This window comes from Eptatretus burgeri, chromosome 2 (assembly GCF_056783735.1).
Source record: "Eptatretus burgeri isolate ZD-2024b chromosome 2, Ebu_testis_v1, whole genome shotgun sequence".
In the NCBI taxonomy this organism is placed as follows: domain Eukaryota; kingdom Metazoa; phylum Chordata; class Myxini; order Myxiniformes; family Myxinidae; genus Eptatretus; species Eptatretus burgeri.
Genome location: NC_140962.1, coordinates 17926991 through 17945530, shown reverse-complemented (window position 1 = coordinate 17945530; position 18540 = coordinate 17926991). Strand labels below are relative to the sequence as shown.

At 41.8% G+C, this 18540-nt stretch overlaps 1 protein-coding gene and 1 long non-coding RNA gene across 3 annotated transcripts in view; both read right to left on the bottom strand.

Moving 5' to 3' along the window:
- The window catches only part of LOC147031502 (uncharacterized), a 566858-nt gene that overhangs the window by 353228 nt on the left and 195090 nt on the right, over window positions 1-18540 (bottom strand). The window lies entirely within an intron of this gene.
- ESPL1 (extra spindle pole bodies like 1, separase) overlaps window positions 6233-18540 on the bottom strand; it is a 180285-nt gene continuing 167977 nt past the window's right edge. The window contains exons 25-27 of one of the 2 annotated variants that reach the window (XM_085864220.1): window positions 17770-17879; window positions 10805-10888; window positions 6233-10713 (exon numbers count right to left, since the gene is read on the bottom strand). In XM_085864220.1, the coding sequence (XP_085720346.1) occupies window positions 10419-10713; window positions 10805-10888; window positions 17770-17879 (489 nt within the window). In that variant the 3' untranslated portion in view covers window positions 6233-10418. The remainder of the gene's footprint in view (window positions 10714-10804; window positions 10889-17769; window positions 17880-18540) is intronic. The other variant, XM_085864211.1, reaches the window with a different exon arrangement.

Sequence of the window (18540 nt, the reverse complement as noted above, 5' to 3'; positions counted from 1 at the left end):
TTAGTTTGATTTATATGACACACTTGCTCAAAACAATGTAACTTACTACTGAAAATAAAACAATTACACGTACAGTACATATGTACTTTTCAAAGCAAAACAACATAGGTTTGTCGATGAGCCGACTCTGTAATGAAAAAATTGTCGATTGTTGCCTGCTTTAACGAGTCTGTGGCAATGGCGGTGACCTCCTTGTCAAGTTTGCCAGGAAGACCATTCCTCCTTTGCGCCAGCAGTTCACTATGCCGGAAGTCTTCACATCATTCCATGCTCCGTCCGTAAACAGCATGGCGTCGAGTATCGTTATCTTTTTCGCCAAGTCACTCGCTGTCATTGCTCCATCCTCGTTGTCAATCTCAGTGAGCACTTTTCGTAGCATGGCACGGCGGTAATGAGCTTTGAATGAACGGATAATTCATTCCGTTCGGACAAAACGGACAAAAGTTGGAACTGTGCGGCCAGTAGGCGCTGAACTGTCGAAGTGGATGGCCAGCAGCTGATTCTATTAAGTGGGTTTTTGATTCTAATAAACGGGAAAAAATTGTGTACATTTAGATACAATGGAATCGGTCTCAACGATTTTGATTCTATAATACGGGTGATTCTATTAAGCGGGTCCCACTGTATATCAATATATATATATATATATATATATATATATATATATATATATATATATATATATATATATATATATATATATATCAATATATATATCAATATATATATATATATATATATATATATATATATATCAATATATATATATATATATATATATATATATCAATATATATATATATATATATATATATATCAATATATATATATATATATATATATATATATATATATATATATCAATATATATATCAATATATATATATATATATATATATATATATATATATATATCTATATATATATCTATATATATATATATATATATATATATATATATATATATATATATATATATATATATATATATATATATATATATATATATATATATATATATATCAATATATATATATATATATATATATATATATATATATATATATATATATATATATATATATATATATATATATATATATATATCAATATATATGCCTGGTGTTGGCTTAATGGTTAGGGTGGTGGGCTTAGGATCCGAGGATCCTGAGTTCAAATCCCACTTGGCTGTTGAATTAATACCAGGTGGGGTTGACTCTGCCTGTCATCCTTCCGAGGTCGGCAAAATGAGTGCCAGCATGCTGGTATCCTGTGTCGGAGTGGCGACCCGTCCAGAATTGTACCCAATAGCCAAGGAGACTGCTTAGGCAGCACCAACGCTCTGCACAGAGTATGGTCCCAGTGGATGGATGGATCAATATATATATATATATATATATATATATATATATATATCAATATATATATATATATATATATATCAATATATATATATATATATATATATATATATATATATATATATATATATATATATATACACATACACATATGACCGTTTTTACAGCCATTTTTCCCTGCTGTGCAGGGGTTAGGCTTTTTCTTGAGGCAATGTTTTATGGCCGTATGCCCTTCCTGATGCCAACCCTGGTCACCTCTTACGACACACAGGGATATGGTATACTTATTCTCACCGGGGCATACACCGGGACCAGTACACTGGGACTCACTTCGCCGACCTCAGATGGATGACAGGCTGAGTCAACCCCCTGGTGTTAATTCAGCAGCCAACGGGGATTGAACTCAGGACCCTGGGATCTCAAGCCGCCACCCTAACCACAAAGCCAACACCAGGCTATATGTATATATATCAATATCTATATGTATATATATATATATATATATATATATATATATCAATATCTATATCAATATATATATATCAATATCTATATGTATATCAATATATCAATATATATATATATATATATATCAATATATATATATATATCAATATATATCAATATATATATATATCAATATATCAATATATCAATATATATATATATATATATATCAATATATATATATATCAATATATCAATATATATATATATATATATATATCAATATATCAATATATATATCAATATATATATATATATATATATATATATATATATATACATATATTCATATATAAATATATATACATACATACATATATATATATATATATATATATATATATATATATATATATATATATATATATATTGGATCCGACTAATGCATACAAAAATTTCGGTCCTCAGACAGTTATTTCCATAAATGCATGTCCAGGATAGACCCATCCCCTTGTCTGGTGGGATAACAACTTTCATGCGTTGGAGAAGGGAAAAAGAAGAGATTCCCTTTCTTATGGGACGGCCTTTTTCTCTTTACAACACGTTCATGCACGCGAGAGATGGCCGTTAACCCAACGGCGGCTCGTTTCTACCCCTTTTCCATCAGGACACATTGGCTTGGAGGTGGACAATTTATTTACACTTTGGACTTACAGGATATTTGATTAAGCACACCACGGGCTTTTCCTGAACGGTTATTCTGACGGTCAAATACGGCTGTGGATCATTTACCTCATCCACCTATCTTTCATTGACGTTCGACACCACCTTTTTCACCGACGTTGACATCCACCTTTTTCCAATGACGTTTGACACCCCATTTGGCAGCTCTATGGATGCTGGCTGACTCTTGTTCGTGTCGGGCTGAACGAGGAAGGAATGATCGCGAGATTGACGGTTGGAAGTGACGTGCAGCGATGCACCAATTGGCAAGGTGCATTTGGCTGAAGTCTGCTTGAGGCTTCACCCACACTGCTCGTCTATAAAAAGGACAGGAGGACCGCTTTCTGTCAGGTGGTTGGTGAGCTGGCGAGGTGGTGACAGCCTTACAGCCCTGACTGCTGGTGACAGTTTTACATCTTCTTACAGCTGTCTGTTGGTTACGGCTCCTGATGGTTGGACTGTTTATGCTGGTTCTGCTCCGGACCTGCTCTTGGCGTACCTGGTTCCTCGGAGTGAGGAAGTGACGTCGATTGGTGTTGGAGCCTGTTTGCGGGTAGGTGCACGGCGAGGCAGGGCGCTGGCAGTGGACCGAGGAACGCTCACACATTCTGGGACATTTTATTGGACACACGACGACTTCTGCCTTGGTCAGCTGAGACCGGATTTCTCACCCCCCCCCCACCCCACCCAAATGATCTTCTGGGTCCACTTGTCTCGTGTTTAATCGTGAAGTAAGGCATAGTGATAAGTATCTGCTTTTTGTGTTTTTTCTATCAATGCCTGTTTAATTCTTATTGTTTGAGATTATTTCGATTGATTTGAATTCGCCAATTTTCACCACAAAGAAATAAAAAGTTGTTCAGTTTATTTATTTTTTCCTTTTAATAAATTCCTTGTTGACGTTTCAACATGTCGGTGCTTGTCCTTTCCTTCCATTGATCTAGCATTGTCTGAACCTAGATAGACTGGGAGGTCGTTCCCAAACTAATTTACCTGTCATAGTCGGCATGCACCAGTGGTAAACACTCGGCCGCCCAAATTGAGATCTAATCAAGATAAGATTGGTGCATCGCCGAGGGCACGTTCCCCGTTCAGGAAGGCACGTAACCGCGAGTTAAACGGCAAATTAGATGGTGGACACTGGAACTCGTGGGTGACTGATTGGCGTTCATGGTAACAAAGCAACACACTGTACCACAAAGTTAATTGTGAGCGGTGGCCCCAGGTTCGCCCCTTCCGAGGAGAAACGGGGATTAACCCCCTCATAATACACTCGGCACCCATGGCCGTAACTATGTGTGTATATATATATATATATATATATATATATATATATATATATATATATATATATATATATATATATTAAAAAAAAAAAATATATATATATATATATATATATAAAAAAAAAATATATATATATATATATATATATATATATATATATATATATATATATATATTGTTATGGATTATTAATCGGATCCGCCGAATGCAAGCAACATTTCGGTCCTCAGAGAGTTATTTCCATAAATGCATGTCCAGGATAGACCCATCCCTTTGTCTAGTGGGATTCTAACTCTTTGATGCGTTGGAGAAGGGCAGAGAACAGATTCCCTTTCTTTTGGGATGGCCTTTTCCTCTTGACGACACGTTCACGCACGCGAGATAGCCATGAGCCCAACGGAGGCTCGTCTGCCCCCTTTCCATCAGGACACATTGGCTTGGAGGTGGACGATTTATTTACACTTTGGACTTACAGGACAATTTATTAAGCACCGCAGGCTTTTCCTGAGCAGTTATTCTGACAGTCAAATGTGGCTGTGGTTCATTTACCTCACCCACCTATCTTTCATTGAAGTTTGGCACCGACCTTTTTTCATTGACGCCTGATACCCCAATCACCAGCTTCATAGATGCTGGTTGGCTCCTGCTCGTGTCAGACCAAACGGTGATGTGATGGCCGCCGTTGACGTCTTGTGAGTGCCCCACATTTTCGCTCGGCAATTCTGGCAAATGGCTGCCCTTTAGCACCCGTCCAGCGCACCAAACATAGCGTCGTGGGCCGGACCTGTATTGATTGGGGGTTGCATCTTGCACTGGGAAGGAAGGGATGATCGCGAGATTGATGCTTGGTCACGTGCAACGATGCACCAATAGGCAAGCTGGATTTGGCTGAAGTCTGCTTGCAGCTCCACCCAGACTGGTCGCCGATAAAAAGGATGGGAGGACCATCGGCCTGACAGCTGGTGACAGTTCCTTACAGCTCCTGAGGGTTGGTGACAGTTCCTGACAGCTGGTGATGGTTCCTTACAGCTCTTCATCATTGGTGACAGTTCCAGACAGTCGCTGACAGCTTCTTATAGTTCCTGACAGCTCGACTGTTCATGCTGGTTCTGCTCGTACCTGCTCTTGGCGTCCCTGATTGCTGGGGGCGATGACGTCACGTCGATTGGTGTTCGAGCCTGTTTGCGGGTGGGTGTACGGTTAGGCAGGGGGCTGACAGTGGACCAAGGCATGCTCACACGATTTTGGACATTTTATTGGACGCACGAGGACTTCTGCCTCGGTAAGCCGAGACCGAGATTTCTTTTCCCCCCTGAATGATCTGCTGGGTACCCTTGTCTCGTGTTTAATCGTTAAGTAAGACAGAGTGAGAAGCATCTGCTCTTTGTCTATTTTTCTATCAATGCCTGCTGAATTCTTTATTTGTTTGAGATTATTTTGATTGATTTGAATTCATCTCTTTATACCACAAAGAAATAAAAAGTTCTTCAGCGTATTTATTTTTCTTCATAATACATTCCTTGTTCACGTTTCAATCTGTCCGTGCTTGTCCTTTCCTGCCATTGATCTCGCATTGGCCGAACCTAGATTGACTGGGAGGTAATTCCCAAACAAATTAACCTGTCATAGTTGGTGTGCACCAGCGGTAAACACTCGGCCGCCCAACTTAAGATCTAATCAAGATAATATTGGTGCATAGCCGAAGGCACGTTCCCCATTCAGGAAGCCACGTGACCTCGAATTAAATGGAATATTAGAAGGTGGACACTGAAACTCATGGTTAACCGATTGGCGTTCGTGGTTGTAAAGCAATCCACTGCACCACAAAGTTAATTGTGAGCGGTGGCCCCATGTCGGTTCTTCCGAGGAGAAATGAAGATTAATCCCCTCATAATACACTCGGTATCCGTGGCCATAACAACACATATATATATATATATATATATATATATATATATATATATATATATATATATATATATATATATATATATATATATATATATACATATATACATATACATATATACATATATATATATATATATATATATACATACATATATATATATATATATATATATATATATATTGTTATGGATTCTGCGGTGGCGGGGTTCGGACGAGTGCGTCAATTACTGTCCTGAACCAGTTTGGGTTTTCGCAGCCTTCTCTCGACAGCGAAATGTTACAGATTCGGCACCACCCTAACCACCGCCGTCTCCGTGATTATAACGCCAGCTGGTTCGGCACAGACCTCGGGTCACGCGTCTCGAATTACGATACCAACGTACCCCTGGACCTTACCAGTTGGGGAAATAGACCCCGGTTACAGACTGGTTTTGTCAGAAACCGAGCGAATTCTGCCAGTCTGTAAGCATTTTGGTTTTTATATCCAAATTGAGCGGATTGTTCCTCGGCGCGGCACGAATTAATTCAAAGCGGCAACTTCATACGAATCAGCCAGATTTATTGCGGACATCGGGGAACACGACACAAGCAAAAGATTCACGACAATGTTATAATTAATCTAAAACCCGTTCTTAACTTGGGAGCTACGGATTATGGGTTTCGAAGGGGACCCTAACGAGATAAACCAAAAACAACATGCAGACAAGACACGGACAGCATGCAGACAAGACAGAGTACTTGGTGATGTTTCATGGATGAGAGGAAAGTGTCAAAAGCACGAATGTGGCTCGTGACAAGCCGATGTCCACGGATTCGAGCTCCCAAGCTCAAACACGCCGCGTGGCAAAATGGCGCTTGTCCATGTGTCAAAATGGCGCTTGTCCATGTGTCGCAGCCCTCACACTCGCAGCCTCGGCACGTTCAAAACCTCACGAGGTCGACTGCACCAGAGCGAAAGATCGATGGTGGGTTTCAACTGGTTTCTCCCAAGGTCCAGTATACAAGTCCAGGCCTAGCCTGTTCACCAGACAAGGCCAAATCGAGGTGTTGGGCTCCGCAGGCTGGGGCCATGGGATTCCAAGACGTCGTCGAGCGATGAGGTGAGTCGGGAGTCAGAGGCTCTGCCACTGGACCCCGGACGAACCCGTCGATGTCCTCCCCACAAAAGTTGATCGCCGACTCCCACGAGCCGTTTCTCCTGCCTCTTCCACGAAGCAGATCGCAGACAGACACAGCCTTCCCAAACACAGCACATCACAACTCCAATTAGTCGCTTCTCATCCAGCCGAGGGCAGACAGACCTCATGCAGTCCTTTCAGCTCCGCTCCTCACGAAAAACCGATCGCGCCACCTCAGCGCTCAGTTTCACCACTGCCCATCACAGACTCGGCGCGCTCAGGTTCAGTTTCTCTCCCTGCACATTCACCCTGTCTTTCCTTTGCTCGCTCGCCTCAAAGCCCACTGGCTCCTCCCTTCAGTCTCATTCCTTCTCCAGGCCACTCCCCCTCTGAGCTGGGCAGGGACTATTGTCCGGAGAGAGGAAGGAAGAAGAAGAACCTCTCGGACCACCACCAATGTACGAACAATGAACATGCCTCCTACGCCTCCTGCCACATGCAACGTCCATTTACCGAACAACCTGGCTAAACATGCATTTAATGGGGGATCTGGTTAATCCTATATTTAATAACACACTCAGGGCAATTTCCGCAACAATATATATTTATATATTAACAACACTTTGTGGAAAACATTACAGTAATTCTTCATGTCTGCTGTGTGTATCCTTTATGACATCTTTAAAATAATAAGTTTCCTGTTTGGAATAATTTTCAATTTTGTTTGATGGCTAGACAGGCAGAGTAAAATAATTAATCTCACTCCTCTCTGCGCATGTGCGATCATGACAAATTCAGAGAAAAAGTACGGCTAAACTGCAGGTTCATTTTCTGATTAGTGTTCAAAGTACAACACTGAATTGAAATTAAATTGTACCTCGGTCATAAACTGACATTTGTGGATGGACAGACAGAGAGACAGTGAACCAATTGCTTAACCCCGCTTTTCGCTTTGTGCACGTGGGGTAATAAACCCCATTTCCCCACAACTGTCAACACAAGAAGTTTCCATCTAAAAGTTTTTGACGATCCCCCTTTTTAACAGAAAAATAAGCACTGAAATTAAAAAGGTATCACTGATCAATTTTTAAGCATTTAATATATTATACTACCGCCTGTCGCTTTGCTGATGGGGGTTCTGAGAGAGATTGGGGGGGGGGGGAGTGTGAGGAGAATGAAGAGGGGAGGGGTGGGGAGGGGCATCCAAGACACGTCCAGAGACAAATTTTTGTTTGACAGTGCTACGACCTGAATTGACATGTTATGTTAAAGCCTGAATTTAAAATTGATTCAATTTAAATTTTTTGTCACCGATCTATAAAAAATTACTGCATAACAAAGTGAAAACATGTTTTTTGAAATTTTTACATATGAATTAAAAATGAAAAGCTGAAATATTTTGCATCAATAAGTATTCAACCCCTTTGGATGCAAATGAGCTCAATTTGGTGTCATTGTAATTTCCTTTGATCATCCTTGAGATGTCTCAACAACTTGAATGGAGTTCACCTGTGGCCAATTCAATTGATTGGACATGATTTAGAAAGAAACACACCTGAAAATATAAAGACCCACAGATGACAGTGCATGTCAGAGCAGAAACTCCACCATGAATTCCAAGGAACTGTCTGTAGAACTCGGAGATAGAATTGTGAGGAGGCGTAAATCTGGAAAAGGGTAGAAAACAATTTCTCGAGTGTTGAAAGTTCCCAAGAGCACAGTGTGCTCTATCATTAGGAAATGAAAAGGAAATGGAACTACCCAGACTCTTCCTCGAACTGGCCATCCGACCAAACTGTGCAACTGGGAAAGAATGACCTTGGTCAGAGATGTGACCAAGAACCCAATGACAACTCTGACAGAACTACAGAGTTCCTTGGCTGAGATGGGAGAACCTGCAGGAAGGACAACAATCTCTGCAGCATTTCACAAATCTAGGCTTTATGCGAGAGTGGCCAAACGGAAGCCACTGCTGAGAAAAAAAGGCATATGATAACACGCCTGGAGTTTGTAAAAAGGCACGGGAAAGACTCAGAGCATGATGCAAAAGATTCTGTGGTCTGACGAGACGAAAACTGAACTCTCTGGCCTGAATGGAAAGTGCTACGTCTGGCAGAAACCAAGCACCAGCTCACCCATCTCACACCATTCCATCGGTGAAGCATGGTGGTGGCAGCATCATGCTATAGAGATGCTTTTTAGTGGCAGGGACTGGGAAACTGTGAAGGATAGAGGGAAAATGAATGGAGCCAAATGCTTGAGGAAAACCTGCTTCAGCGTGCAAAAGACCTGAGACTGCGGCAAAGATTTACGTTCCAACAGGACAATGACCCCAACCATTCAGCCAAAGAAACAATGGAATGGCGTCAGAACAAGAATGTAAAAAGTCCTTAAGTGGCCCAGCCAAAGCCCAGACTTGAATGCAGTCTCTTCCTCATCACTGCCCGCATCCCCCCCTTCCTCAGAAACATGAGTAATGGCTCCCAACTCCTCCTCGGCATGCAAGGCGATAACAGCATCGAACTCCTCAGGCTCCATGTCGTCAAAGCATCCTGGGTAACCACTTTGGTGCTCAGGACAGCGCTCACCACAAGACTTTCTTGGATCTCCTTCTCATGCTTTTGTATGCAGCAAACGGTGCATTCGTTTAATTCATCGCGTCCGCCCACAGAATCCACACACGGTCCTCTCGACATCCGGTCCAGCAGCTCCACTTTACGACTCAGGCCCATCACTTTCTTCCACCGCTTGGCAGCGGGATGAAAAGAATGATTGAGACCCAGGACACGCTGCGGGAATTCTGGGTAGCTGCGGGAGGGGTGATTAATTTGCCCATTGTTTGTGGGGGATGTTGGCAAATGGAATGTTTCACCAGATGTACTCAGCTGTAGTCTGGGGGTAGATGTGGTGAAACGTTCTAATTATGCAAGCATCATACTAACATTTACTCAGCAAGTGTCAGATGTAGTGAAACATTTTAAATGTAGAACTTGCGAGGGGGAGGGGGGGACATCTTTAGCAGCTCATAATAGATTCCGTGAAGTGTCTTTATAGCAGAATGGTGGAAAAAGACGCACAGCTCGGTTACAACATGCCTGGTGGAAGATACGTTCAAAATAATTTTAAAAACAAAAAATGTGGTTTTATACGTGGCTCGTGGGAGATACGTTTTTGCGTACACTATAGCATATACATCCTGTTCGTTTATAGTGCAGTTCATGGAAGATACGTTTAAGAACTGTGGTTAAGTACGTGGCTCATGGAAGATATGTTTTTGCGTACGAGTACACTACAGTATGTACATACAGTTTGTTTATAGCACGGCTCATGGAATTTTTTTTTCATCATCCACGAAAAACAGTGAATACGCAAAGGACAGGGCCGTGAATGTCCAAGCAGGTCGCAGTTTGTAAACCACGAATACACCCAGACATAGCAGTCTCTGCATTGAATAGCGAATCTGCGAATAGCGGTGTCTGACAGTATAATACTTTGTGGTTGTACAGGTCGGATAATTTGAATTGTGAATGAGACTGGCTTACCACAAAACTAACGTGGCAGACACATTATTTTATTCTGAACAATTATTGTGGTCAGTCAAGCCAGCTCTCCAGCCAATGGGTTTGAAGGCTTCATTACGGTTGTATGTCACACACACGCACACACACACACACTTTTTTTTTTTTAATAAACAAACATACCACCCAGCCATCATGTATGAGAGCGCAATGCCGGAGGGTTCAAGGGAGCCCCGAGCTGTGAGCGCCGCACTGCTGCATCCAAAGAGCAGGCAGGGGGCACGACAGGATAGTCGTGGAAGCTCTTGAATCCCCAGCAAGCGTGCCCCTGCACCATGTCCTGCGTAGCTGCACCAGAAAAAAAAAATGATTGCCTGCTCTGAAAGCAAACAGTTAAAAGCAAGATGGATGTTGAGCTCCCAAAAGTGTAAACTCTCACATGTAAAGATCCTTAGTCGAGAGAGCCAACTGCAGCAGCTGCTGATTCGGCAGTTTACCAATCGTTCCTTCCCAGCCATCCATACTACAGGAAAACAAAGGGTAAAATGTGAAAATAGAACTTAATAAACGTGTGTGTGTGTGTGTGTGTGTGTGTGTGTGTGTGTGTGTGTGTGTGTGTGTGTGTGTGTGTGTGTGTGTGTGTGTGTGTGTATATTTGTCATACACAAACATGGAATGGAATCGCATGGCATTGGCCAATCCGATCCACAAAATACCTTCACACTTTCAGCAAGAGAACCGTTCAAAACATTCCTTTAGAGGCATTCTATCAATTCTATCTTTATAGAGGCATTATAATCAATATTCTATCAAACATACTTTGGGAAAAAAAAAGAAGATAAATAACAACAACAACAATAACAACAACAATAATATCAAAAAGGAAGAAGAAAACAACTCAAATTAATTTGGTCCTCATTCCATATCTGTCATTTTGAAATTATCAATTTCTCAAATTTATTGTTTGGGGCACACAATCTTTTGGGAGCAAAAATGTCGAATTACATTGAATTTTTGCCCTTTTCAGGAGAGCCAGGTGTCACAAAAGTTCATGGTTCCCCTGAACAAATGACAATTCCACCATGAGCATAATTTGCCCAAAATAAAAATGCAAATATTCTTCCCAAAGCAGAATCAACACTGCACGGACAAGGATCGGTGCGCAAGTAATGCCTGTTATTTTACTTCACACCATACAGAATTCCAATTTCAGGGAATAACAAATAATAATACCAATGATAATAAAATAAAATAAAAAAATAATAAAGAAGAATAATAAAAATTACAGGGAATATGCAAGTATGTATATATGTGGCAAATATGAAGTTTTTTTCCACATTATCTCCATCAACGCATTAATCTGACTTGTTTCCTCCTGTCACTGTGGTTGCAGGCAGACCACTGAAGCTCGTCGTCGATGTTGATTTCCCTGCTCTTGAAATGCTTTTCCCAATGTCCAATTGGGCTCACGTCAATGGTAGAGTTGCCGTACACAGTCCTTAAATGCCTATGCACATCCATTGAAGGAACCCTCTTCCACAGTAAGCAATTCAATAACTGTTCTCCACTTCACAGGCACATCAAAGCAGGGCAGCCGTGTATTTGAAGCAATTTAAAAGTACAAATAAAGGATCAGTACACACCAAAAATTGTGGTCATGGTGGCAGAGTTGGTCACTTTATCAAAAACTCGATTCCTCACTCACCATGCACTGCCCTCACTCCTCCACACTGCCAGAAATACCTCTGGCTCCAGATTCCTCTCTGCTCCCACCTCATGTTTATATGTGCGTTGTACCGTCCACCAAACAGTGATGACTCCATTTACCATCAAGCTCGCCGAAAACATGGACCATCTATTCACTCATCCAAACTCTCTATTCCTCATATGTCGTAATTTCAATTGCCTGTGTGTGGGTACCTCTCTCACCTGCCATGGCACCTTCGCAGAGGATTTCTGCGACTCTTGGGACTGGAACAATCTGTCAGCTTCACGACCCGGATCTCAGCCAACAGTACTTCATCTCTTCTGGATTTGATTTTGACCAATTTCCCTGCTAATGTGTGCTATTCTTCTTCTGCTCCAATCGGTTCATCTGACCACGTGCTTGTCAAAGTAAACATCTCTCTGGCTGTTATGAGAGAACAACCTCAGCACCGACAAGTCTGGCATTTCACTCAAACTTACTGGCAGGGTCTTCAAGCAGCCAAACTTCTAAATTGATCGCCCAATTCTACTCTCATTGACAAACTCATTCTGGGAATTTTTTCAAACAAATTTTCTCTCCCTCATACACAGATTTATCCCATCTCGTCTCCAACTGTCTTCCCCTTCCTCCTGCCCATGGTACACTAAAGCTTGTGGTGAGACTGTCATCCTGAAACAACTTGCCTTCACCTCATGGAACGCAATTCCAACTGAAGGCAATCTCAGTTCCTTCCACAAAGCTCGGAACAAGTTTGTATCTACCCTCAGGAGAGCCAGGAAACAACATCTTTCTTATCTCGTCTGAACTCTCAAACCTGTTTCCCTCCTCCAAATCCTGGTGGCATCCAGTTAAGTCCAATTCTGGTGTATGTTCCCCTGCGTCCCACCCTCATCTCAAATGGTTGCACAGCTGACACTGCATGTGAAAAGGCTGAAAGCCTAAACTCCGTGTTTGCTTCTAAATCTTGTGTCCCAAACCCATCACTTTCTGCACCCACCTTACCCAGTCGTACCTAGCTGTTCCTGGACTCTGTGTCCTTTTCTCCTGACAAGGTGGAGAGTTTGCTGCCAAAGCTCAACTCAGATTCTGCAACCGGTCCAGACGGCATCAGCCCACGTGTCCTAAAAACCTGCTCCACTGCTCTTCCTCACCCCTCTCTGTTGTCTTCACCCTCTCATTTTCTCAAGGTCATCTGCCATTTGCTTGGAAATCAGCAAATATTACCGCTTTGCATAAAAAGGTGCAAAAACAGATCCCTGCAACTACAGACCAATCAGCCTGCTCACAATCATCAGCAAGGTCATGGAATCCATCATCGCTTCAGACATTAAATCCTTCCTCTCCTCCAATGGCTTGATTCCCGACCATTAATTTGGATTTAGACCAGGTCACTCTACCCTGGATATGCTGTTTCTGCTCTCTCAACAATCAATGGAGGTCCTCAATGCCAAACATGAGATCAGAGCCATCTCCCTTGATATATCACGAGCTTTCAATACGGTCTGGCATCTCACACTGCTCACCAAACTCTCTTCTTGTGGTATCCAAGGCAATCTCCACTAATGGCTTGGGGAATTCCTCTCCTGTCACAGTCAACGGATGGCTCTTCATGGCTCTCTCTCATCTCCTCTTCCTGTCCAGGCTGGAGTTCCGCAAGACAGTGTTCTGGGCCTGTGCAATTTTCTGTTTTTTTAATCAATGATCTCTCAGTCTCTGGAAAATCCTCATTATCTCTTTATTGACGACTCCACACACTGTCGTATCATTTCTCATCCCTCTGATCGGCAGACAGCAGCTTCTTCCCTCTCTGCAGACCTGGATTAAAATTACAAGCTGTTCAATCATTTAGAACATGTCTTTCAATCCTGACAAATCTCTCTCTCTCTCTCTCTCTGAAAGGATCGTCTGGAACCCCCCCCACCCCACCCTCATCTACTTTCTCAACAATTCCCTTGAAGTCCTTTCATTCAAGCTTTGGGCCTCACTATCTGCCACAGTCTTTCCAGGGAAAGCCACATCTCCAAGTTGGCATTCAAAGTTCTTCCTCAGCACACCTGAACTTCGATCCACTTACAAAGCGTTCATCCACAGCCTGATGAAGTACTGCTCTCCCCTCTGGGGTGGTACTCCTGCCTCACGCCCAGCTCCGCTCCAAGGTTTTTAGGATCATTGGTTTCTCCCGTGATGAAGCTGAGTCTTTGGGTCTCTCATTCTCACACTGCAGGCAGGTCGGTGGTCTTTCTGTCTTCTGCCATCTCCTCTCCAGCCTTGCCCCCCCCCCACTTCTCTGCTCTGTCTGTGCTCTGCCCCCCTTATAATTCCACAGGGCATTCAAGTTCTGCCAAAAACACCCTTCTGGTGAAACTGCCAAAAATCAAGAATCACTGCTCACCTTTACTCTTTCATTCCTCATTATTCCCACCGCTGGAACAAAGTCTCACACACTCTTCAATCCCACTCCTCCCTCCAGGTGTTCAAAACAGCTGTTCACCACCATCTCACTTCTTCCTCCATTCAAAATCTTATCTTTTCTACCCCCGTTAATCCACCCCATACCCACCTCCTTCAAATTCCCCGTTTTCCTTCCTGAAAGTCCCTGTAGTACCAACTTGTTTACCCCATATACTTGACCCATCCCTCTCCCTTCCACAGATCTAGTGTCTCTGTTCCCCACCATTTTGTGCTTCTCTCTTCCACCCCTCGTTTCCTGCCTTGTTCTATGTCCTGTGTGTTATCGCTTAAACAAGCCTCGACTTGGTACCAAAAAAAATTAAAATTAAAAGAAAAAAAAAAAACAAGAAAGGTCAAAATGCTTTCAGCAGGAAAGCTGGATGGTTTGTGGTAAAATAAATAAATAAATAAATAATATTTACAATAATAACAATAACAATTTGAGGCACTATGCTTTCTAACTGAGCAGAAATTGCTGCGTACCATGACGCTCTGCTTTGATACAAGCAGCTATGACCATCATTTTCACATTGTATATAGCAATGGTGGTGATACATATTTGGTAAATTTTGCTTTGACCGGATAAGCGGTTCCAGAGAAAACATTTAATATTTTTATTCAATTCAAAATGGCCACCGAACTACGTGTCCTATCAATTAGTCTATCACCCTCGTATCCCCAACCCATGGGGAACATGTATGTGAAGGTTCCCCTCAATCTGTCCAGCCATTCTGGAGAAAATTTTTTTTGAAGGATTTAGGATACATTCAAGATGGCTGCCAGACCATGTGACCTGTGATGTCACTTACCAAACTATATTCAGCATGTCGAGTCAATCATTTATGTGCAGTTTCACTTGGATCTCTAAAGTGGTTCTGGAGAGGAAGAATTTTTCCTTTTTTTTGAAAAAAAAAATATATGGCTGTCAAATCACGTGATGGATGATGTCATAAATTTAAGCATTTCATAGGCATTGGGGCACAGATTATGTGTATGAAGTTTCAGATTTTTAGGACAGGGATTTATGTTTATGCATTTATGGCTGGCCTTCCACTTCACTTATCTAAACTTGCGTATGGCAGCTTAGCTGCCGGGGTAGCTATCATTTTATTGGAAGCGTGACTGTCGCTGATGCAGTGCCCCTTTACCAGGACACACTGGTACTCATTTCGCCGACCTCGGAAGGATGACAGGCAGAGTCAACCCCCTGGTGTAATTAATTCAGCGGGCAATGGGGCTTGAACTCAGGACCTTAGGATCCCAAGCCGCCACCCTAACCACGAAGTCAACCACTAGGCTCAACTTCACTTATGTCATCATTACAAGATCCCTATTCCCCTTTGGGAGTAGCATGTCACGGGCCAAAATTCACATTTTTCCAATCAGCGGTTGTAGAGATACAATTTTTTGGGGGTTAATCCAAGATGGCTGCCATGCCACGTGACGTCAAAGGATCACTTAAAAATTGTTTGAAAAAATACGTACTATGGTGAAAATTTTGTGTCAATTGGACTAACGGTTGCAGAGAAAAAAAAAATTTGAAAAAAAAAAATTCAGCAAAAAAAGCCCAAAATGGGACAAAGAATAATAACAAATAATCAAAACAGAAACCATGGGGTACTACAGCCTGTAAGGCTTATGTTATCCTAATAATAACAAGAAAAAGAGTAGTCAGAGATTGCAGATCCTCGCCAGGACTTGTATTGTGTGGTGTGCTGTATTTTGTGTGGCATTTGTGTACTGGTGTGTTACGTAATTAATAAGAGATATAATTGGAACTGCCACTTAACTGCTGGCAGTGATGACCGGGTACCAAGATGTCCCGCTTTGATGCAACCCCGCTTTGATCGGAGACCTGATTCTGACCCATGACGTTTATTATTCAATTGAATATAGAATGGAATTAAAATAAATTCAATTCAAATCAAATGGAAGTCCAAATAAGTACAGTCCTGCATTGGAGTAATCAGAAGGAACCTGAACAAGCAAAAAGAAAAGATGGTCACCAAGAGGAACCTGGATAGGATTTGCATTTCAGCTGATAATCCTCCGACCCTCAAACCCATCCAGGGGACAGCGAAGTGAGCCTTTTTCAAAAAACAAAACAAACAAACAAAAAAAAACATCAAAAATTTAAATAATTCTGGCTGCTCGACCATGTGTTTGATCAAGTTGAAAGTTAACACATGTGTTTCCCATCACCACGTGATCACAATTTTAAAGTTTCACGTCGATTGATGAAGCGGTTCCAGATAAAAACATCATTTAATATTTTTCTTAAATCCAATATGGCTGCCAAACCATGTGATATCAATTATTCCTTCACAACCTTGTACACACAAATTTTATATGTTCAAGGGTAAATCCAATGTAACTGCCAAACCATGTGACAGATGACGTAACAAGTGTGAACCTTTTATTCCTCATGGATAGGCGGTCATATGTGTAAAGTTTCATCTCGATCTGTTCAGCCATTTCGGATAAGATTTTTAAAAGTTAAAAACAAACAAAAAAATATATGGCTGCAGTCATGTGACCGATGTCATCAAAAAAAATTTGTGGACCATTTTATCCCAAGATGACCCTCAAATTTTCATACTGATTGGATGTAGCGTTCTGCATATGCAATTACGTCATCACGATGGCACCTAAGACATCATAAAATAAAAAATTAATCAAAAAAAAAAATCACTCATTCCCCATGATGAGTACTTGCTATGTGTCAAGTTTCAATTAATTTCCTTGGTGCGGTTTCAGAGATAGAGGTCCAAAGTTTTTCTGTTTTTCCAAAATGGTTGCCACACCATGAGACCGATGACATCATAATTATCATTAAAACATTCTACATGAGTCATCACACCAATGGAGAAAATTTCGTCTCAATCCGACACGCGGTTGCGGAGAAAAACTCGAAAGTTCTGTGCGGACAAACACAGACCGACACAAATGCAATACCCTCTCCTTCAGCAAGGGTAATAAAAATCTTTCATCGTGATTGATAATGAGGAGCATGTACTACCATTTCAAATAACCACCCATCCCTTCATGTGATTGTTATGTCATTAACGCTACCCAACCCAACCCTCTTACTTGCAGGTTACTATGCTTCTTCCACTTCACTTTTTCTGTTTGTGTCCCACCATCAATACATTGCCATTTTAGCCTGTCACCTCATCCAAAAGCCAAAATATGTACAATCATATTTTTTTTGAGGTACCCTTTCCACCAGATCTCCTCTTTCCCACCTTTCAAACCACTGCCGGAAGGTGCTTTCAGTGCTCGGAAGGTTGGCCTGGGGATTCAGTACATAGTAGGTCTTATGTGGGTTCACACCAGTATTCAGCACAGAGCCAGCCTGCAGAGATGCAAGGAAAGACAGTGCATCAAGTTTGAATTGGTCAGACAGAACCAGAGGTTAGAGTCACATTTTAACTCAGGCTACACAAATCCAGCACTGACAGGATAGCCTCAGGGTGTGCACACTCACCTGAGCTGTCCAACCAGAGTTTGAATCTCAGTCCAACTATGAACTGTTATCTTGGTAAGGCAGCAATATGAGTGCCCTCCCCTGGTTGGATGTTATACTGGGCATCCTGTCTGCCAGCATTGTTCGATGGACGTTAAAGATCCCCATGGTGTGCTTACTGAAGAGTAGTCGAGCTATAGGCAGGCACCATAGCCAAATTCCAAATTCCTGCCCTGAATGTGTACTGGTGTGTTATGGCTGCTGGGAAGGCTCGTGCCAAGAAACTGCTTTGGCAGCACCAATGCTTTGTAAAGAGTATGGTAGATCTCATCTCATTACTAATGTAATGCATGAAATAAACATGATGAAAAACATTGTTAAACCTGTCCACTGACACAGACAGACACTTGTCTTCACCAGAAAGACAGTTATTCATTCTACACAAATACAATGTGTTTTAAGTGAACAAAGTACAATGCCAGAGTACAATACAGTATTAACTTGATGGGCACTCGGTAGAGCGCATACCTGTGCCACGTAATGCCTGATC